The sequence below is a fragment of the Protopterus annectens genome, chromosome 4.part0 (genome assembly GCF_019279795.1).
Source record: "Protopterus annectens isolate FY-2018-M chromosome 4.part0, PAN1.0, whole genome shotgun sequence".
Lineage (NCBI taxonomy): Eukaryota > Metazoa > Chordata > Ceratodontiformes > Protopteridae > Protopterus > Protopterus annectens.
In genome coordinates, this window is record NC_056733.1 from 121175660 (window position 1) to 121199230 (window position 23571).

Genomic DNA, 23571 nt, shown 5'->3' on the forward strand with positions numbered 1-23571 from the left:
GATTTTCGTCTTGGGATAAGTCAAGTTTTCAGCTTTTTTTAGTCCCTTTTTAGTATATTCTAGGTTGCATTAACTTTTTATTCTCTGTCTTTTTCAGAAGCTTTCTGAATTCCTTCAGAAAGTCTTGTCCTTTCCCTTAAAAAAATAAAATTAATAATAGTGCTTCCATATTGATCCTGTTTCTGATTTTCTTTTTCTTAATACCATAGCTAACAGTTAAATTGTACATTTATTTGTGTAACACTGTATTGGTTTTTGCATAGTGTTGTGGCTTTTGCTGCTGTTGTGGTTTGTTTCCTTCCAGCATGTTGAACAATGCCTATGGGGTTAAGAGTCTGCCACAGAACCCTCACTCCTTGTGTGTCAACTGTTCATGAATGTCATATTTAGATACTGACTGTGAAGCATCACTTCTTTCAGGGCTAGGGTGCTACAAGGCTGCACGACAAGCTAGTGTTGAAGGGCCTTCTTCCTTACAAAGTCGGAGGTTCCACCATTCTGCCTGGAGATGTGCTCTCCTTCATCCAAGAAAATGGAAAAGTGTCAAAATTCTGAAGGTGAGGGAAAACTAGAAAAAGGTCCATGGAGCCATCAGAGTAGTCAGGTCTGGCTCCTACGACACCAGAACGTTTGGATCACTTTATCATCCCCCCTCTGCAGTTCTTCCTGGAGCAGTAAGTCCAAGATTGTATTCTCTGTTTTTACAAGAGAAACATCAACATTCTTCTCAATCACATTAAGGAGTCTGTTTGATGCCGATGTTGACAGGATGATGTGGAAGTTCGTACAGAAACAGATTCAGTTGCGGGTGGGTCCTCCAGCGCCAACACCTTCTGTGGCTCTGGACATGGTCCATACCACTCCAGCACTGGTTTCTCCTATACTGGTTTCATCATGGACCCAACTCTGCCCTGTAGAACAGCCACAGTGGCGCTTACAGTGGTATCAACTTTGACTCCCAGTTCCCCACACACTCTCGACTGTGACCACGTCAGTCAGAATGAGTCTAAGAGCTGAATTGTCAGTGCCGAGGGTCAGCTGTAAAGTTTTCAGAGCTATCTCTGTCCCTTTGTGCCTCACTTCTGGAAATCTTGGCACTGTTGTCTGTCTTGGAGCTGAATTATTTCTGGGAGAGGGTATTTCATCCCTGCTCACTGTGGATCTGGTGGGTGCTGCTTAAGCTCAGATTTTGTCCTATGCTTTCAAAGCATTCGGAAGGGTTATCTCCAGGTCCAGAGAAGAAGCATCTGTACAACACTCGGTTCTGTTGATTTCTCTTATGGAACCCATGTCCGTGTATGCTGATTGAAGAGGTCAGACACTCATTCAGCCTTGAGGGTTCTCTCTATTTGATTCTGAACCTTCTCTTAAATCTTCTGTAGGCGATAGACTTATCACCAGAGTCTGTTACTGAAGACACTGATTTTGATACAGACGGTTCTCCATGCTCTTCTCTGGAAAATGTCTCCTTCAGAGTTTTTCTGGAATTAATGAAAGAAAGAGAGGGTTGATCCTCCAAAACCCCCTCTCCAAAGGAGTAATTCCTCGAGACATTCGGAGCTTGCTCTTTTTCCTCCTGGGTGGATCCCTGGCTGATGAACTAATATATCTAGTTTCTCAGCAGGCATGGAAGAAACCTGATCTGCTCAAGCCAATTCCATGCAAACCAGACAAAATTTTAGTGACCCCTAGGAATAACTCTCACTGAAGCAAAGGTCCCCAGTAAATGCCATGGTTGTTGAAGCAAGAACAAGGAAAGAGATATCAGAGGAGAGAACATATCTTCATCCCCCTAATAGAGAATGTAGGGCATTTGTCAGATTTGGAAAACCGACATACACTTCAATGACTTGTACACTCAGAGCACTGAACCACCTGGCTATATATCCCAGGCTGGTAACCTGCTTGTGGAGATCCAAAAGTTAGTGAAGTCTCAACTGTCTACCCTCTAATCCATAATTGATGTATCCATGCATCTGCTATCAAACACATTTGATGGTACATAGAGGATTGCAGGGCACCAGCATTGCAGTCCGTCAGCATGTCTAGGTGCGCTTATGCAACTTCATGAAAGGCTTTAAGACATCCTTCATCAGTGCTCATTTTGATGGTTTGACCCTGTTTGGACTTAAAATGTAAGAAATGCTTGCCAGAAGTGAACAAGAAGGCAAGATCCTGTCTGCAGTTAGCATACGTTTTCCCACCACACACAGGTCTTTGTCAGGAAAACAGAAGTTGGGGATGGGGGGGGGCTATGGTTCTGAAAATCTCAGAGTTTTGAAAAGGACACTTCTGCGGGCAGGTCCCCTGGGGCACAGGGAGGATTAACTTTAATAGACATCACCCCAGGCAGACTGGACTGCAAAATTTATTTTTTTTGTGGTCCTTTCACCAGCAATACTATTAGGGCTTCTTGTTGTCTGACTGCCACATGCTTGAGGCAGTAAGTATGCAGGTGAAGATCAAGTTGTAAAAAGCAAGCAACAAATTCCAAGACAAAAGCCACTCGATACTCCATGACAGAACTATATACAAACTAATAGTACTGAATAACCAGAAAACTAAATAAAAGTAAATAACACTTTAATGAACAATTAAAGTAGGGTAAGCGCTTTTGTGGTTAAAAAGGCCACTTCATCAGATCAGTAGAGCACAAAATAAAAACATATATAAAATGATATAATCAGTCAGCATGCAACAAAGCATCTGCAAAGTTCATTCAAAAAAGCTACTTCATTCACAAAACAGTGGTGAATCAAATCAGTGCCTTAAACCATGTGCCTTAAGTATTGACTTAATAGATATACCTTCATTCAAGCCAGGAGGCTTGTCAGCTTACAGGCAAACGGTCCATTTTAATTCTAGGCATTTAGTCTTATTTTTTTTATATCCCCACCTCTTACATTCTCACCAACAACTTCTAAACCAAAAAACCTTATTTAGTTTTCTGGTGCACATAGTAAATGAATATTGTTTAGGACCTGCCCATCTGCGATCCATTGCTGATAGCAGAAACAAGTTAATTTTGAAGGGATTTTTTGCCTCCTCCTTCATTCTCCTCATCAGTGGCTCACACCCCTTCTTTGAGTCATGCTGGGTCTTTGGAGTCTAGGAAATATGCTCAAAAAGACCTAGAGGGGGTTCCTCGGAGCCTCCATCTAAATCAGCTAAGACCTCTGATCCATTCATGTCAGATCCAAGACCTCCTTCTGCCCTGTCTGATCCAAGGCGCAATTTGGATCTGACAGGTACCATCACCACAGTTACCTCTCCTAGGCCATCCACTTCTACCTTGGATCCAAGGTTTAGGACACGGACACCCGAGTATTCCATCATGGTGGTTTCTCCAACTTTGCCTTGTAAGCTCTTACAGATTCCCTCCAAACATTCAAGGCCTGCATCGGTAGCTTTCTCGAGGTTATCTAGAAACCGGTTTGTTGCTGATGTGTAAAGGATGATGCTGAGGTTCCTCAAAGCTCAAATCCAGATGAGGGTTTTGCTAGCTCCGTCCTCAGTTGGATCAGTGAGTGCCCCTGCTGCTTTCATTCAGTCTCCTCCTTTGATCCGACCAGTAATCTTGGAGCCCCAGGATCCTAGGTACCGGAGAGAGTCTGCGTCAGTTCTGGGGAAGCTTTCTTCCTCGACTTTGATGGCTACCCTGATGAGCTTTGCTCTGATTTCATCATATCAGAGTAGGTCTTTGATATGTGATCTCTGTGTTGGAGCCAGGGGGTGGGGTTTGGCTCCAACCTTCTCAGATCCATCCCTTTCTTTCGGAGCTGCCGCCCTCAACAGCTATGTTCTGATTCTCCCTAGAGGCCGCAGATCAGGAGTTGTTCCCATATTTTCTTTCTCGACTGTATTGTTGCCAAGGGAGATGGAGAGGATTTCTCTGAGTCCCTCTGCTTTCTAGGTTGTCAAAAGGGCTTTCTCTTCCCATAGAGAGCTGACCTCTCTCATCTCTGATCCTCACCTTCATCCTTCACTGGATCTGAGTGCTGAGCCCATCATTCCTGTCCAAGGTCAGCCTACCTTGAGAAGCCTTCAGGTCTTCGCCCCCCCCCCCCGTAGAAACTCCCCTTTCTTCCGATACCTCACCTGAACACTCCACAGAGGAGGTTCCCCAAAAGAAAACATGCAAGAGGAGGCCCATAGACTCCCCAATAGAGTCCCTCACCGACAGCAGACTTTGATGCGGGAGAAGGATCCCAACGATCACCATCAGATGATGTCTCCTTTGGAGACATCTTAGAAATCCAAATCCTTAAACAGAAAGGTGGCTGGTTGGCCCAACCTCCTCCTTCTGAAGAGTCTGTATTCTTGGAGGCTTTCAAGACTGGCCCATATATGTCTTGGGTGAACCTCAATGGAAGAACTAATTGATTTACTTTCCTGCCAGGCTTGGAAGAAGCCGGACACAATCTAAGCAATCCCCAAATTCCCTGACAAATTTCTTGTTCCCCCTAAAGACAGAGTGCATTGGTTTAAAGGTGTTCCTGTTGATGCCATTGTTGTGGTAGCAGCCATCAAAAAGGAGCTAGCCAAACAAACCTCCTCTCGCCATCTGCCTAACAGGGAGTCTCAAGCGATGGACAGGTTTAGTAAGCGCATTATGCCTCAGCTACCTTTGTGCTGAGGTCGTTAAATTATTTGGCGCATTTCATCAGTTGCAGAGAGATTTGGTCAAGGAACTTTCCAGCTCTAAGTATCTCCCCAATTGGCTACTCTTGCTTTCTTAGCTAACTCCTCCATGAGGCTCATCTCCCATACAGTGGGGAGGGCACCTTATGCACAGCCGTCTCCGGTATTGCTGTCAGAAGACATGCCTGGATGAGGATTTTTGACTTTACGGAACTTTTCAAGGCATCTTTTGTCAATGTCCCCTTTAATGGTGCCTCTTTGTTTGGGCCATCTGTCAAAGAAACTCTTACCTGCAGTAAACCGGAAGGAAAGACCCTGTCTGCCGTTGGGATCAAATTTTATACACCTCAGAGTACCTTTTCAAGACATCAGCGAGGTGGTAAGAAGACTTGTTTTCAAAAATCTCAAGGGTCTTTTCAGGATCATTGTAAAGATTCTTCCTTCAGAGGCAGGGGGAGGAAGTTTCTATAGTAGATGCCACCCCAGAGGCAGAGGGGGTCCGCTGAATCATGGCTTAAGAGAACCCTTCTCAAAAAGCCCGATATCCACATTCCTGAAGTGCTGCCTAGCTGTCCATCTCTGGAGGCAGTTGGGGGTGGTTCGTCCCTGCACCTGGATGCCTCGACCAATCTGATGACAAATGTCTGGGTACTAAGCATAATATCCAGAAGTTATTACTTTTCCTTTTTTCTTCCACCTCCAGTGGAACAAAAGAAACTCCCCAATGTACTATCCAGTCAGAGGGAGCATGCAGTACTGCAAATTCAAAAAATAGTTTCAGGAGAGAGTCATTCAAGATGTCCCAAATGAACAAAAAGGATTCAGAACTTACTCTCTCTTCTTTTTAGTGCCAAAGAAAATGGGGGACCTGAGATCCCTTCTAGATCTGAGCAATCTAAATCAGTATATAAAGAAGTAAAAGTTCCTGATGGTTACGGTTCAGTCCATTCTACCACTGTTGTGTTCAGATGATTAGATGTGCTCTATAGACCTTCAGGATGCATACTATCTCATCAAAGTAGACAGACGCTCCAGAAGTCATTTGTGCTTCAGGCTTGGAGCCAGTCATTATCAATTCAGAGCTCTAAATTTTGGACTCACCACTGCCCCCAGGGTGTTTACTAAATGCACGACTGTAGTGGCAGCTCACCTGAGACTGACAAGATTCCAGGTGTTTCCATATTTGGATGACTGTCTTTTAACTTCCCATACCTGGCATCAACTACTTCAGGTCAGGGATTATTTGTTCCAGAGCTTCAACTCCCTGGGCATTACCATAAACCTTACCAAATCAGTCTTCCATTCAGAAATTGGAATTCATCTCTGCCCTTCTAGATATGTCACACCAAATAGCTTCTTTGTCTCCACACCACATAACATCTTTGAGAAGCCAAATGGGCTACCAAAGAGAATATTGACCCTTTTTCAGCCATCCTTCTTTTTCTTCCTTCTCTCTTTAGGGATGGAACTAGTTTTTCTACTATAAAACTTAATTTGGCAGCTATTTCCTACTTTCACACTGGAAATAATTATTGTTTCCTTTTCAGTTCCAGACTATGCAAAGCATTCATGAAAGGAAGTTTTCTGCTAAGACCTCCTATAAAGGATCGTTCTCTTCCTGGGATCTCACAGCAATACTTCAAAAACTGACTCAAAAATCTTTTGAACCAGCAAACGCTTGTGATATGAAATTCTTGTCTTGGAAAAAGTACCTATTACATTAGCAAACAGAATTTTTGAACTTCAGGCCTTGTCATCCAAACTGCCTTACATAAGTTTTCATAAGGATAAGGTGTCCCTTCGTACCACCAGATCCTTAATGCCTAAAATAGCTGTGGAGAATAACACTAATCAGTCTATAAAATTGCCTGTCTTCTTCACAGATTTTGTCTAATAAGGGTGAATATGTATTACATCTGCTTGATTTGCATAGACAACTACATTTCTATCTTTTTAGAACAAAACAGTACAGAAAGTCTTATCAACGATTTGCATCCTTTGCACCTAACCATCTAGGTCAGGCAGTCTCCAAAATGACCCTTGCAAAATGGATTACTGACTGTATTTCACTGATCTTTTCAAATAATGGTATGGAATTGCCTCACCCTCCTAAGGCCTGTTCTTCTAAATCTGTGGCTACAGCATCTGCCTTTTCCTCCAGAACATCGATTGATGAAATTTGTGCAGTGGCCACTTGGTCAAAGACTCGTACCTTTGTAATGCATTATAAATTGGACATTGTCTCCAGAAGTAGGGCTTCCTTTGGCTCGATAGTGCTCTGGCATATCCTTCCTTGAGGCCGCCCAGTGGTTACGTAGCTGGGTGACTCTGACCCATCTGTGAGGAAGAATGAAAAAGACAACATCAGATTTGGAAGTTATGCACTTACCATAACTTGGCATATTTGTTGTCCATTTTCATTCTTCTTCACCTTCCTTCTCAACCATCCTCCGACCTAGTTGGTTTTGGAGGACCTATGGACTATATAGGAACCTTCACTTTCCTGGTTTGAGCCTCTGATGTTTTTCTGTTTCTGTCTCTATATCCAGTAGCAAGTAAGGCAGCAAACTTGATCTGAGGAAGCTGAGGAAGATATAGAGCGTTATGGATAGAGGGAGGAGCTCAAGACGGATTCAAGTCTGAAAAAATGTGGCCCAGTTGGAACCTTGACCCATCAGTGAGGAAGAATGAAAATGGACAGCACAGTTTCTAAGTTATGGAAAGTACATAACTTCCAAATTTTCCATGTAGGCTTGCTCCATTGGTTAATCCCTTTCTCAGCTCTTCTTCCAATGATTTTTGACTGTCTTGATAGAATTATTTCTCAAAGGATTCAGTTTTTCATCTATTAAAGTACAGTTAACATCCATTTCTAGTTTCCATATACTTCTGTAAAGATTTCCAAGGCCTTTCTAAAAGGATCTTTCCTTTTAAGACTTCCAATCAGGGATCCTGCTCCCCCTTGGGATATTACTGTCATGCTACAGGCTTTGTCAATAGCTCCCTTTGAACCTGATTTTTCAGTGGACAGAAAATTATTTCTTGGAAAACTATCTTTAGTGGCAATCACATCGGGTAAGAGTATCTTGGAAATGCAACCCTTATCATGCAGTACTTCCCAACTGCGTTTTCATAAAGATAGAGCATCTTTGAGAAAAAAAACCCTTTCCTTCCAAAGGTGTCCTCTATAGAAAAACTTAATCAAACCATGAATCTACCAGTTTTCTTCCCAAAGTCCTTTAACAAAAGAGAATATACTTTATATTTGCTAGATGTTCATTGTCAACTCAGGTTTTATTTACACAGGACAAAAATATCAGAAAGACCGATCAACTCTTCCTTGCCTTCTCAAAAGTTAAATTGGGTCAAGGAGTTTCTGAAGTAATACTGTCCAGGTGGCTTTCCGACTGTATTGCCTTGTTATAAAAAGATGGGACTGACCTTACCTGGCAAACCAAAGGCTAATTCTACCAGAACCGTGGCTACCTCTACTGTCTTTATGGATAGCATTGCTATTGATGTAATTTGTGCTGCAGCTGTTTGGTCTACTCTTCATACCTTTGCCTTGCACTAGAAGTTGTATGTTCAGTCCAGATCCTATACATTGTTTGGTTCCATCATTCTCTAGAATATTCTACCTTGAAACTGCCTGGGTCTTTGAGTAGCTTGGGAATTTGTCCCAGTAGCTGAATCAGATGAAAAAGACAACATTGTATGCAAAAATTATGTGCTTCCCATAATGCTAGATCTGTGTTGTCATGTTTCAGCCAATGCAACATCCCTCCCTCTGTCCCCCATTCTAAATCGTTCTATGAGTCCTGGCTAAAAGGATGAACCTGACCAGGGGGCTTGCCTCTTGAACACACTTTTTTTTCCTCTGTCTTTATTCTTGCCCTATTTGTCAGATAGAGTGGCCAGCCAAGCCTGTTTTAAGTTTCCTAATAGAGAATTTCTAACTATAAGCAGGCAGAGTCAATCTGGGGACTGGAGGGAATTGTGGGTAGGAGAGGTGTCATCGTCCTGGATCCAAACTCTTGAAAGAGCACCAAGGTTGGATCAGGTTGGATCCAATAACCCAATAGTTGAATCGGATGAAAAAAGACAACATGGATCTAGCGTTATGGTAAGTACATAACTGTCGTTTTAAAGACTGTAGGTACTGAGCACTGCAGCTGAATCTTTTGCATGCAATTCAGTAAGCAGGATTTAAAACATTTACCCTGTGTTCCTTATTCTGTTTCCTGTGCCTTCTAGTTGTGACTGAACACTTAAACGACACTGTTAAATTAATATTCCTTTTGATGCTGCAGCATAAGGATTACAGTGGTAGTTTTGAATGGACACATCAAATGCTTGTTTCTAGTAACCAGTTAGCACTGCTGTCTTTTTTTTTTCAGGATGTCAGATTCCAAGAGGAACTTAGAAGGTTCATCCTGTAAGCAGGGCACATCCCAGGCTATTAAAACTGGGCCTGTTCAGGAGATGCAGAAGAAGCTAATACCCAATGGTCAACTTATGTCTCCCCAAATTGGAAAGGTAACCCCTATTTGAATAGTTGTATATGTTGAGGCTAAGATTGCTTGTTGGGAAAGGTTATTGTGCAGTGACCTGCAGAGGTGGAAGTAATGATGAACAGGAGGTCTACAGTGGTGATGCGTGTTGGTGGTGAGCACTCTGATAATGATGAATAGATGCCTACAGTGGTGGCAGTTTTGGTGAGCAGGGATCTGCAGCAGTGGTTGTGATGGTGAGCAGTAAACTGACGATTTGGTGATGTTGATGATCAGATACTTGCAGTGATGATAATTTTGCTGAACAGGAATCTGCATGGGGATTAATGGTGGTGAGCAGGGACCTGCTAACTGATGTTTTTTCCTGTAGTAGTAGTCATATTTGAGTGAATTTCTGCTCTGTACTGGTAAAGGTCAAATGAGCATAGCTGATTTTCATCAGAGAAGATAATTGTAACAGTAAATGCTAACATAGAATCTACTTATCTTCTAAGAGCCATAGAATTTGCTTACCTTCTAAATGTCTGGTTCCTCGCATATATTTTTCATCCTGGCTATCCTGTACTCTTAAAAGAGTCAAAGGAAGTCTCACACCATATAAAGCAAGATGCCAGGATCAGTGGAATATGGCTGCCTTGTATACTCCATGTTATTCATCTGTTCTTGCTGCTGAATGTCTTTGATTCCTAGTGATGTTCAAAAATTTTAGCTGCACACTGGCTCATGCTGTAGTAATTCTTTCATAAAAATGTATAGCACTGCCCTTTCTTAACTACATCTGAAAATATTTTCAAGAAATAGTTGAAAGGTTTAGAATGTCTTTTAAACAGATGAATGATCTTATGTTCACCATTTTTGAGTCAATTTTTTAATGTTTACGATTGTAAAAGCCTGAATTAATATTTAAGTAAAAACAGCTCTGCATTTTAGAAAACAGAAATGTTCACCACAACAAGTCCAACAACTAAAATGGTAGAATAGACTTAGAATAGTGCCAAAGTTAGTCATCAAAGGAATGAACTTATGCCTTTAGGTTTAGGTCTTCAGCTGCAATATGCAAGTTCCACTGAAGCAGAAGCATTATCTTGGTGGTTCCCAAAAACTGGTACTCGAAGCCAGACACTGTAGCCCTCAAAGTAGCTTTTACCGGCAGTCCTCACAAAAGCACATAGTAAAACAGGTACCCTCATCACCACTTTCAGCAGTACCTACCTTTACTGTACATAGAGGTAGTACTGGAAAAGAACAATTTAGAGGAACCAGACCGTTTCATATTAAAGTCTGGTGCTTAACAGCTGTTTCAAGTGCCACTGCGGTGGATATATCATCTTTGATTCTCAAAGTCAAGAACCTGAAACCACCCACAGAAATGCTGAAGGAACTGTAATCTGTACCAGTGCTGTAAAGATCAGGCACCTTCACTGGTACCTACAGTACTACCTTTGATGTTCAGAAAGAATTACTGAAGATGAGTGATGTATGGGATCTAGACAGTGCCACAGAAGGAGCCATTTGAAACAGCACTGACCAAGACCATCTTTAAAACAAAGCCCCCCCCCCAATATATGTTCATTTGGCTGTGCTGTTAGAGAAAGGAGTCTTTTGCCAATGACAAAGTAATAATAAGTATCTGTGAAGACCATTGATTGAAAAGGAACTGTTGTCATGTTATTGCATTTGAAGATTAAAGGGAGGCGCATTTCTTCATTCTGAAAATGGGAGATCCTTTTTGAGCCGTAATATAATTGCTTCAGTATACGTATTCTGATACTGAGGATACTTCATTTCAGTCATCTTATTCTCTACCCTAGCATATTACTTTTAGTGAAGCTGTGAGTATTACGAGATACTTAATTGTCCTAATAAAAAAGAGAGTGCAAGAACATGAATGTAATATAAATTTTTTAAAACTTGCATATTAGAGCATTTTAGGCTAAAGGATAGGAATGGGATTTATTACAATTATTAAAAAGGAAACAGAATTCATTCTTAAATGTTGTACCAGAAGTCCACAAGAAATGAGTGTTGAATATAATTGTAAGGCATTAATGAACTGAAGTGGGTTAATTGTTTTAATGGCTAGTTTGTAATTAATGTCACTTATAAGCTACTTAAACTGACGTGTCAAAGCTAGATATTAATAACGGATTTCTTTTTTGAGAACATGGTTAGAATTTTTCTATTTAATTCTTTCATTTGGTGAAAATAATTATGAAGATAGAAGTATTTTATATTGTTGTATTAATGGCTTCTGGTCTGAATTATGATTCTTTGTAGGATTTTCTGAGATTGCCAAGACTAAAATGGACCTATAGAAACTTAAGACGATTTCCTTGTTCTGGCACCAGTAGAGATGGGGTTACAGAATAGCGATGTTATAAATGTAGTTCCTGATTAACAAACTTTGACAGTCACTCATTCAAGAAAATGATCTGATGAGTAATTTTTTTAATGGAGATTCAAAGTATGGGGATTTGGTTATAACATTAAAAACACATGCAAATGTACAGTTGAATGAACTGATGCAAAAAATTAACAGTGAATGAAGCAAACCTTTATTTTAATATACTGACTTGAAAAATATGAGGAGTTGAGTATTTCACCATGAGTGTTAAGCTCTGTTAAAATTGTACATCTGATGTGTTTGGAAGAGGGTGAGGTGGAAGCAGTGTTTAAACACAGGTGATTAACAGCAGCACATAAATGTGCAATGGAGTGGCTTCAGATTTACATATACTAAATCATGTTAAGAAAGACAAACCAGACAAGGATGTAAGAGTTGTCACTATATAAATTAGTCTAACTTCCTAAAACACAATGGGCAAATTTGTTAAAAACATTAATAGCAAGATCTAGAGAAACTGAGCTTAAAAAGAAAAAAAATGGAGAGACTTAAAATAATTATGATAAAAATGCAGTATTTCTTTGAAGGTGCCGTAGTAACATCAGCACAGAATAGAGTGGCATGTTCAGCAACTACAGGTTAATAGAAGGTGATATACCTGTAATGCAGGCATCTGCAGAACTTTGGAAATTGAAAATCGCAGTGGAAGTTATGAGAATTATATTCTTGCTGTGGTCATGCGTGACAGAATGGTAGCAGTAAGAGAAGATGCCCAAACTAAAGTACATTTTAATGAACATGTTTTTATTGGTGACTGTGCCTCTGATATATCTTATGCGGATAGTGAGAGAGATGATCTGAATGTTGTGGTCGGTTTGTCTGGTCTTAATGTTTGTTATGAACTTTCATGTGATTTTGTATAGCTTAAAATTTTATACCAATAAATTTACTAAATTGGGTAGCAATGGAAAATTGTTTAATTTAGTTTGAAAATTACATATAATGGATTTTTTTGTGACTAGAACTGACTTGGATAAGAACGTGTGTACTGAATTGGACTACGTCTCATCAACAGATTATTTTTAACTTGTTTTTAGTTAAGTATGGGAATTGACAGTTCAGTGGACTGTTGTACATTTTCACAATTGTGTTGTGTATAAGTCTGAATTCATCCCTGGATTTAACAATATGGTAATTAACAAGTCATATGATATCATAAAGTTGACTATGATAAAAGCTTTTTAAATTTTGAGCAAAATTAAAATTTGGAATAATTAAGACAGCAGTGGTATATTCTTAAGACTTTAGATATAATAAACAACAGTTTAAGCCTGCAAGCAAAAACTGAAGCATAGCAATAATTCATGTCAATTTAATGAGTTGTGCATTACCACATTTAAGGAGTGAAAATGTTTGTTTAATAAGATGCAAGATGGGTTATTTACTGGCATGCACTGAATTGTGAATAGATTAAAAAGAGTAATAGACTTAGATTTTTATTACATGAATATCTGTAGATTTTATTAGAAAATAATTACAGAATACCATGTTTAAATTGTTTTCCAGAGTTGCATATGCATTCCATTAAACCATCAACAAGATTTGTTATTTCAGGGTGTGGTGTTTATTTGGCACGAATAAGGCAGTCAGTCCAGTGTATATTATTGTTCAGTTAAGAAGTTACCTTCACATTTGAGAGAGTTGGGAGACATTATTTATAAGTTTCTGAATACAGCATGTGGTTTGGATTTTTATCTGGGTAACTATGGATGTGGTCTTATTATATACAAATATAAAAGACAATAATGGCATCCATGCTGTATCATATTTCTTGTGTTTGTTATATCCGGGTCTATATTATATCTTCGAAGTTTGAAAAGTTCGAACATTAAATCGAATTTAAATGTTAGAAGTTTCAAATATTGAACATACAATAAAAAAAAAAACGGAACTTACCTGACTAGTGTAGGCAGGGGGGCAAGCCCCCCTGCACCCCCACACCCCCGTCTCTGTAAATATACCAACTACGAGACCGCACTGTAGTGTGGTAAAGGGATGATTTCCCGTACTGCACTGTAGTGTGGTCTCTGAGTTGGTATAAAGAGCAGGTGGTGTGGAGGGTGCAGGGAGGCTTTATCCCCTGCTTACAGCCATTATTTTTGGGTTTAGGTCTTTTTTTTTTTTCTTTTTTTTTTTTAAACATATGTTCAACGTTTTATAACTTTGAACATTTAAATTTGATATTTTAATGATCGAATTTATAAAACTTTGAACATGTGATATAGACCCCTTATATCCAATTTAAATTGGAGCTTACTGAATTCTGCCTGAAAGTAAGTGTCTGCACCAGTAAAGCAAGTCTCAACATGTAGGAAATAATAAATTTAATTTGTTAGAAATAAAAATCCAGTTAAGTACTTTTAGCTTGTAACACCTTTTTTAAAGAATGCATCAGAACATGAAAATTATTTTTCTTTGATTGGTCCTATTGCATGTAAAAGCCTGGAACTACCATGAGTACTCCATTAGTGCCAAATTATGCAAACATATTAATAGGGCTTTTCAGAAAAGACTATATCCCTTTGAATAAAATTTATTTTTGTAGTAATATGATTTTCTACTAATGATTATGTAGATGAGTTTTCTACCTTTTTATTTGTTATGCTAATGTGAAAATTTTGATTTTTTAGTTGAATTCAAGGATAATTTTGGTATTGCTTTTACATGTTCATTTAGTACAAATGAAAGTGATTTTTCTAGATTTAGCTTTGTCAATTGTATCATTTTTGACTATGCAGATCTGTATTGTAGGTCGCATACTCCTTGGAAATTGCGGAGTTATGTGACATCATGATTTCCTTGTCCGGACACTAGCATGCTGAATCTTACCCATCTCCTTTGGACTTGTGGCTCTGAAATCAGGATGGACACATGATCTTTTTTTATTTTTTTATTTTTAATTTTATGATTAATAAATGGAGTGACTGACAGTTATTTCAAACAGTTAAAACAGAAGCTAAATAAATTACTGCTGTAGGATATCCTTGAAGGCAGAACTGGAACTGTACTGCCTGTAAGAACTGTGAAAAATCAACGTTGGAATTAAAAGCCAGAAGTAACACTAATGACATATTTCTTTAGCCTGAAGCAAATAGTTTCTAATTCAGATGTTGCTTTTTCGATCATTTGTCCATTGCAAATTAACTAAGAGCAGAAGGTGGGGTTTCACTCATGTTTGCCACACTTCATTTGGTGTCAGCAGTGGAGTCTTGTAAACTTAACTTCTATAGTTTGTAAAGCAGCTTTGTTAAGCAGCAAGTGTGTATACCCGTCCAGCTACAAGATTAATTGCAACAGTATATGCAGCAGAGCAGTTGTTTTATTTTTGGTTAGTGTAGTTAAGAAACAGCCAAAATGTATCTCTCTGGAGCATGTACAAAATGTCATTCCCATAATACCAAGAGGAAATAACACCATTTTTTGTGCTGCTGAAATGAAATCTGCTAAAAGTGGAGAAAGGTAGGCAGAAGGTGTAAGTGCAGACAACGCAGCAAAACAAGTCAACCCATCCCCAGATGACCTTAAAATGCAAAATAAATTGAAAAGACTATACACAGCTGAGAGAGTGAAGCAGCTGGACATGCAACGATAGTGAGATAAACCAGAAGAAAGGGAAGAATATTGCCAGCATGTCAAAGCATATGAGTAATGGGTGTTGAAGCTAATCCTAGATAAGGTTACACCGCATTGTTTCCTCAGTATGAAGAAGGGGTGGCTTTGATTACTTTATTCGGGTATTTAAAAGGGTGAGTAATAAATACTAAATTGACTGTGTTCATGTTAAAGGCAGTGCATGCTGTACTCAAAATGTCAGATTTGGTTTGTTCAAATTATGGTAAAGTCAAACGTTTATTTGAATGCTTTAAATTGATTTCTAAAGTTTATAGAAAATGTTAGAGAGCATAAAGAAAATAAGATGATAGTGAGTGTTTACCTTCCAGAAATGCACTCTTATTAGTTGGGTGAATGGATGTCATGTCAGGTCCCTACTATTGAAATGCTGAAAAGCTTTGATAAGCGAACCAGCAGGCACTACTTTCTCCTAAGTATGAGAGACCCTGGTTAGCAGTTTGGAAGTGCGAAACTGCTGAGAAATGGGGCAAAAGGCTGCTATCTCTAGCTAGCAGGGTGCACCTACATAAGAAGGGGTACCCAGTCCTTCACACATTTTATATGAGGGAACTCTAAACCTTTCCATCAGATAGTTTCCATAATCTAGAACTTCTCATTTCTAAGTTTTTGTGTTGCATTTTGTTTAGTTTTTTCTCACATATCCATAACTGCAGTGACATAATCCTTTTTAACCCATACACCTAAATACTTCGTTTTATCATGTCCCCATAAATAGTGGATATTGCTGAAGCATGTATACATAGTTTATCACTATAGCCTTAGTTTTATCTTCATTAATTTTATATCCTGAAAAAACTTGAACCTCTCAAAATGTTCACAACACTGAAATGTCCTTGTCTGGATTTATTAAGTAGAAATAATGCCTGCAAATAGGCTAACATTTGTTGATTACTATACAAGTTATACCCTTGAATTTGTGAGTCCCTTAGTTTCTTTGCAAATGGCTCTATGTGTAAAGCAAATAACAAATGGGAAGAAGGAAATCCTTGCCTGATTCATCTGTTCACACAAAGCTCATCAATGAGAAAACCTTAGTTCTTATCTCCAACCCTCATGTATTCCCATAATTAACCATGTTACTCTATAAGGGAATGCACATGCTTTCATTTCCATATTCCTAAAATTCCAGCCGACTCTGAAAGCTTTCCGTGCATCAGTACCCATCAACAATAGGAGTATATTCATACATTCTGCTTCTGGGTCATCATTCCTGTGTTAATGTTATCTAATGTTTGCCTCCCTTTTGCAAAACCATATTGATCCATATCTATTAAATTTGACAACACCTTTGCCATTCTCTTAGCTAGTGTAAATGTAATCATTTTATAATTATGGTTTACAATTGAAATGGGTCTTTATGAAGCTGTTTTTTAGGTAATACAACCACCACAGTTTTTTTTTCAAGATGCTGGTGCTTCCTCCCCTTTTCAAATACCATTAATCAAAACCTTCCAGATATTTATTACTTTTTCCCTCTTTACTTCCAAATTTCTACAGAAATACTCTCTGTTCCCAGAGTCTTCCATGCTGATTAGCATCACCGTTTTTATCTCATCTCTTCTTTTGTTAGCTATTAATAGTTGAGCTTCATCTAATTCTGACATTGGCAGTCTTCCATAAATAGTTCCATTTGTGCCTTTTCTTGGTTTTTATACAAATTTTCATTAAATTTTTGAAATATTGCTAATGTGTATATAGGATCTCTCCCTAAATTTGGCAACAGCCCTTTCTTACTTTGTTGCCTAGTCATGCTAAACATTTTTATGTCCTGGAATTCTCATCAAAACAATGTTGCTTAGCAGCAACCTTTCTAAACTCATATTATCCAAATACTCCCTTAGTTTCCCTTTTGTGCTCTGCAGTCGCTGCTCTAGTTCTGCCAGATTCCCTTATTCTGCAGTATTTGAACCTTTGCTCGTTCCTGTAAATGGTTTCTATGTCTTCTTTCCCATTTCACACTCTGTTTTATTTCCACCCTATTTTAAAACTACATTTTTTTATTTATCCCACTCACCAGCTATTCCTTTTGAATTATCTTCCCTAATAATTTTCGAATAATTTCAACAACTTACTCCTTAATGCCTCTCATTAACAAGCAAGAAAGTGCCAGTTTCAATGTTACTTCATTACCCTGCATTTTTATTGTAGTTATTGGTGTAGAATGTGATAATGGTTAATGGATCTGTGCCAGTGGTTTCAGTCGAATACACATTCTCTTGTGAAGTACAAATTCTGTCCAGTCTACTAGAGTTATTGGACCTTGGGGGAATGATATGTAAATTGTTTGATTTCCCATTAGTGAATTCACATCTTCTGAATCAGATATTTTCATATATTTTTTTCAGAATTCAGCCATGTTGTTATTGTTTTCCCTTTTAGGTCCCCCCTGATAACTCATCACTGTTGCAAGTCATGTTCCTGTCTCCTCCCATAAATAATGATGCCCTTCCAGATCGCTGTTGCAGTATTCTTTACCTAATGGATCTCCTACCTTGGATAGCCAACTTTAGTTTTTATAGGTGCCATATACCACATATATGCTTCCCTGTCAAGGTTGTAGGGTGTAAAAGTGATGTACGGACAGAAACACTCAGAACTTCTTTGCCAGCCCAAATGCCAGTGTCGATCATCTGTCTGAACGCTTCTGCTGTGCTGATTACCAAGCTGTTTTTGAGATAAGTGCCCCATTAGGGTTTCTTCTCTTTCTCTTATTTGTTATGGTTATTGTGTTTAAGTCATCCAGAAAGGGAAAATATCAATGTGGGAGGCAGTTTCCCCATAAAGATCGTCACGAGCAGTGTCGTGATCATACACAGTGCTCCATCTGCCAGGCATTAGTCTGCGTAGTTGTCTTTCCTCCTTGTTCGTATACCTAGAGGACCAGTGTCTAAAGATGCTGGCTCAGGGTGCTATGGCAGAATCTTCCCATCCCGAGGGCCAGCCATCTGCCAAGAAGAAAGCCAAAAAAGTTAGGTCTAATCTGACAGCTATCCAGCCTCTCGCGGATGTCTTTCTCAAAGCTGGTGAAAGCCCAGAGGACTTTCCATTAGTTGCTTTGGATTCCTGTACCACAACCACTTCGGAGGCCAGCACGGATCCGACTTCTCTCACTTCCTCGAAGGCTTTTCAGATGTGTGTACCTGATGCTGAGAGGGAACTTCAGCTAATTATTTCTGAAGGACTGAGGGGAATTCCTCAGATCTTGGGGAGCAGATTCCTACTACCATAATTGAATCTCACCAGGGGTCTACCCTTCCAAGGGTGTTTTGTGCAGATGTCCACAGAAAAAGAAACAAAGCTTATTTTTCCCTGTTGTGAAGGATTCCCAATGTGAATGGCAGGATTTCACTCAGGATTCATTTAATGCTTTGGCTTGAAGTCTCCTCACGGGGTCTCTGTGCCTGCTTCTCCCTGGTCTTCCACTCCACTTAAGAGACCCAGGGAATTGGATTCATCGGATGAGGACTTGGATTCTGGAGAAGAGTCCTTGGCTTGTTGTTCCCAAATTCCTTCCCCTTTTGACTATGTTTCAGAGGAGGAGGAGGATTCTGTAAGTCCAGATTCCCCCCGGAGAAGCTCTCCTTTAGGGATACCATTGCCCGGTTGATGGATTATTTAAGTGGGATTTGTTCTCAGGTCTCTCGAGATTCAAAAAGGTATTATGAGCTCCTATAGATGGAGTCTCCTAAGCCATCTGCTGTTTTTCCTGTACTGGCTTACCATCTGGATACCTTCCCAGCAGCGTCTGTATTTATTTATTTGACATTTGTTAACTGGGTTAGTCCAACTGAGATCAAAGTCTGTTTTCAGAGGAGACTCAGGAGAAAAGCTCCAGGAAATTACATTTAATAATTAATAGCACATAGAAAAAATGTGATTTAGGTTGTACAATATAGTTAAGTAAAGAGTAAAAACATGGAACGTGCACAAAGGTTAACATGCAGTTGCAATAAACTAATAGAATTAGATCAGTTTAACAGAATCTGGCAGTTTCAGTTGTACAAAAGATGTATTCAAAGGTGAGGCATGGAAAGTACAATGTAAAGGTAGCAAGGAGTCAATGTACCATAAGAGTGTAAGTAACTACAAACAGATGAACTATATACATAATTGCATTGTTTTTAATTGAAGGATGCATAGTAGTCACAAAACTACATTGGTAGATCTACTTAAAGTTGTGAGAAGGCTGATTAATAAGAAAAGTAGGCATACATTTATTGGAGATGAAGAGAATTTAGTTAAGGGAAGTGAGAAAGAGGTTGGAGTGATGAGATGGATTCAGGTAGGCTCCTGGCAAGTGCAGATCCTTGAGCTTAAGAGAAAAAGTTTTAGTTCTTTTTTGAAGTGATTTGTGTTTGGGGTATTTCTATTAGAGTTAGGAAATTTGTTCCAAGCTAAAGTCACTTTGTAATTGTAAAGTAGTGTACCATTGTTTTTGTTGGGTTTGTGTGTCAAGGAGTTGTTAGTCAGAGCGTCTGAGAGATCTAGTGGGAGGTGTTAAAGGAAGCAAGGGAGGGGCATGCAGTAGGTTTATAGAGGATGGAGAGAGCGATTTGTAGCCATGAGATAAGCAGTTGATGGGGAGTTCAGGCCTTTTTTTAATGCATTGCAATGGTGCGATTTATACGGTTGGTTTGTTGCTAATCTGGCAATTGCATTATATGTTTGATTGAGTTGGGAGGTTAATGTGGATTGTAAGTTTGTAAGGATGGGAGCACCATAGAGAAGGCATAGCAGGAAGAAGGACCTGGCTAGGAACAGTTTGGCATCTGGTGTAAGGAATTTCTTGTTCTGGTACAGTAATCCCAGTTTTTGATGTGTCTTTTTGATGCACTGTTGAATATGCAGATCAAATTGAAGTTGTTCATCTATTATTGTGCCCAGGAGTTTAGTATGGGGATCTACATTGATTATTGTGTTGTTTAGAGAAGAGATGGAAAAGGTGGATTTATGATGAGAGAGTGATCTTGGTAGAAAGAGGAAGAGTTTTTTACGGTTTAGGATAAGCTGGTTTTCTTTTAACCATTTTTCTACAGCAAAGAATGTGTTTTGTGTGAGTGGAGTTGTGGCATGTTGTCAGAGGTGGTGATGAGGGTTGAGTCCACATATTGGATAAGAGTGGAGTTGTCACAGGCAGTGTGGAGGTGGTGTGGAAAAATCTTGAATAGAAGGGGTCCTAGGATAGAACCCTGGGGGATCCCTGTTTGTACTGGCAAGAAGGAGGAGGAGGAAGTTGGCTACCGGACAAATTTAAGTCTATTAGTAAGGTAGCTGGAGAACCACTGCAAAGTGGGAGGAGAGAGGTTAAGATCAGTTAATTTTGTTAGTAGTTTAGAGTGTGAGACGCTTTATCAAATGCTTTGGATAGATCAAGAAAAAGACAGAACATTAGTTGGTTATTATCTCTGGCCTCAGCAGCCATATGAGTAAAAGATAGGAGGGCAGTAGCAGTATTGTGATTTGACCGAAAACCGTCTTGGGTTGGGATTAAAAGGTTTTCTTGAATTAGGTATTTCAGCAGTTGAGAGTGGATGCACTTTTCCAGAATTCTGGAGAGTGATTATAGGATGGCTAAGTTAGAGGGTCATTGGAGTTGCCTCTTTTGTGCAGTGCTATAGTGTAGAAAGATTTCCAGATGTTTGGAACTGCACCTTCTTGAAGTGATTTGTTTATTAGTATAGAAATAGGGAAGGCAACTGAATCATCAGCAAGCTTGAGAGAGGGGTGTAGTTTATTAACAGATGGAGAGAGAGGTTTAAGTTTATGAAGAAGAGATTTGATATAGGAGGTGGGGACAGGTTTAAGAGAAAAAGGGGATTTATTGTTAAGTAGGAGAGACTGGAGAGTGTGGTGAAGGAAGGATCAGTTAATGGATGCCAGTTTAGAGTTAAATGATTCAGTATTGAAGGAGGTTAGTTTATGGATAATTTATGGCAGTCTCTGTTAATATGGAATCTAGGTATTTGGATAGAGTGTCTTTGGATATGAATAGGTAGGTGGTCAGTATGGGAGTTTTAAATATTTTTAGCGTTTAAGTAATTAAAGCTTTTCAATAAATGCACTTTCCAATTTAGTTAGTACATTCTCCACTGTGATAGGCTGTCTTTTAATTTAAATGTAGATGTTCAGTAGTATGATTTAAGTTTGAAGAAACGATCAGTTTGGATCGTGAAAGCACTAACTTCTCATTAAGTTTTGTTTATTTTCTTCCTTTAGTCGTGGTTTGTTGGTTATTTTGGTGTTATTTTATGTTTACATCTCCCAGAATGATACTTTCATAGCTCTTGGACATATCCTATGAAAAACGATATTGTTCAGGACTAGAATGTTGTTTCCTGGTGGGATATAAATTGCGGCTACAGCAAACCTTTTGTGGGAATTCAAGTGACACAAGTACAATTAGTTCAGCTGGGTGAAAATTTGGTAATGGTGTTTTAAGGGGGGAGAGATTGAGAAGATCAGAGTAAAGAACTGCAACACCATGACCTTTCTTAGTCTCTCTGTCTAATGAAAATATGTTGTAACCTGGGAGGTAGGATTTCATTATTAGATATGTGGGGTTTTAACCAAGTTTCCGTTGTTAAAATATGAGGAGAGTGTTGAGTTATCCAGGAGTGTAGTTCTGTGGTTTTATTGAGAAAGTTTTGTAAGTTATCTCTGCAAACATTATTTCCTCATCTTGAACCCCAGGCCTTTCTGGTCCCTCTGGATCTCAAGGATACATACCTTTACATCCCCTCTACAGGAAATGTTTACATTTCTCTCTTTCTTCCTTGCATTTTCAGTTTTCTGCTTTGCCCTTTGGCATCTATACATGCCCCAAGGGTATTCACCAAATGTCTTGCTCCTGTCATTCCTTTATGCAGGGTTTGAGGAATTCACATCTTTCACTGTCTAGACAATCTGCTTATACAAGCTTTCCCCCAATACTGTGCTGCAGGATCTCAAGTTTATTACTTCCTTATTAGAGTCTGGGGTTTGACATAAACTTCCAGAAGTTAGTTCCGACTTCTTCCCAGGATCATTATTTTCCCTGGCTGCAGGCTTTAAATGGTACCCTTGCTGGCATCCCTGTCTATCTTCAAGGCTGTCTCTCTAATTGCCTTTTTCCAATCTCTTCTGCTTCTGATGTCTTTCTCAGCAAGGGTATTTCTCAGGATTCTCTGGTTCATGGCTTCCATCATTCCTATACTCCATCTTGCCAGGCTGCATATGAAAAAGCTTCAGTAGTACCTTAAGTCAGTCTGGCTCCAACATTGCCACACCCTCGACTTCCTGTTAACTTTCCTTCCCTGTCTCAAGCTTCATTGGTGGATTCATAATACTTCTTTCAACTCACAGTTTCCTTTTATAGCTCTAGTTCTAACTTAGAAGCTCTTTACAGATGCCTCGGACAGGCTCTGCTTCTGGTTCTTCAGGCTTTTTGTTCCCTCTCTCATCCCAGGCCGCTGGAAGTTTTCACAGACAGTGCCACAGTGATGTGGTATGTCAACAAACAAAGGGCCACAAAGTCCTGCCTTCTTTACAGACTAGCTGTTCAGGCTGGGATCTAGCTCTCCAGTATCAAGTGACTTTTTGGGCAGTTTACATTCCCTTGGAGTATAGTCTAGTGGCAGACTCCTTGAGCAGGTCCAGCATACAAGCTTATGAAGGGATACTTGACAGAGATGTGTTCCTGGACATTGTCCATCAGTGGATTATTTCTTGGGTAGATCTTTTTGCCTCCATTCTGAACAGACAGCTTCCAGTATTCTGTTCCAGAGTTTCATGTCCTCTAGCTTTGAAAGTGGATGCCCTGTCTTTTCATTGGAAGGGGATGTTTCAATACGCCTTCCCCACCTTCCTCTCTCAGCACGAGTCTTGCACAAGTTCAGGCAGAACTCTCCCAAAATCTTAGTGACTCCCTTTTGGCCAAGACAGCATTGGTTCCCCTTTCTTTCCCACTTGGCCAGGGGCAATCACCACAGGTTACCTCACCAGGTGGATCTTCTCACACAAGACAAAGGGATCTCTTATCCATCCTCATTTGTCCACTCTTCAACTGATGCTGTGGGTGATAGGATTTTGATCCTTCTGCGGCACCTTTTTGAGGATGACTGAGTTCTTCAGGAGGCTAGGAAACCCACTACCAGGAAATTGTGCATGTCTAAATGGAAACAGTTTCTGTCTGGTGCCTCTCTCACCATCAGGGTCCCCCTGTACATGGAAATTTTCTCTGGTTCTATGTCTGGTGTGATTTGCTCCATATTGGGTTGGCATATTCTTCAGTTAAGGCTCACCTATCAGTGATTTCTGCTTGTCTGCTGTTGAATCCTCCTTTGGTCTCTCAGTTTGAAATCAAAGCAATTTCTTAAGGGCATTCTTCATATCAGACCTCCTATG

At 39.5% G+C, this 23571-nt stretch overlaps 1 protein-coding gene across 1 annotated transcript in view; it reads left to right on the top strand.

Annotated features, from left to right (window-relative positions):
* The window catches only part of LOC122800225 (ubiquitin carboxyl-terminal hydrolase 36-like), a 1786736-nt gene that overhangs the window by 903861 nt on the left and 859304 nt on the right, over nucleotides 1–23571 (top strand). Inside the window, exon 12 of the mRNA XM_044069718.1 lies at nucleotides 9039–9177. Coding sequence (XP_043925653.1) covers nucleotides 9039–9177 — 139 coding nt within the window. The remainder of the gene's footprint in view (nucleotides 1–9038; nucleotides 9178–23571) is intronic.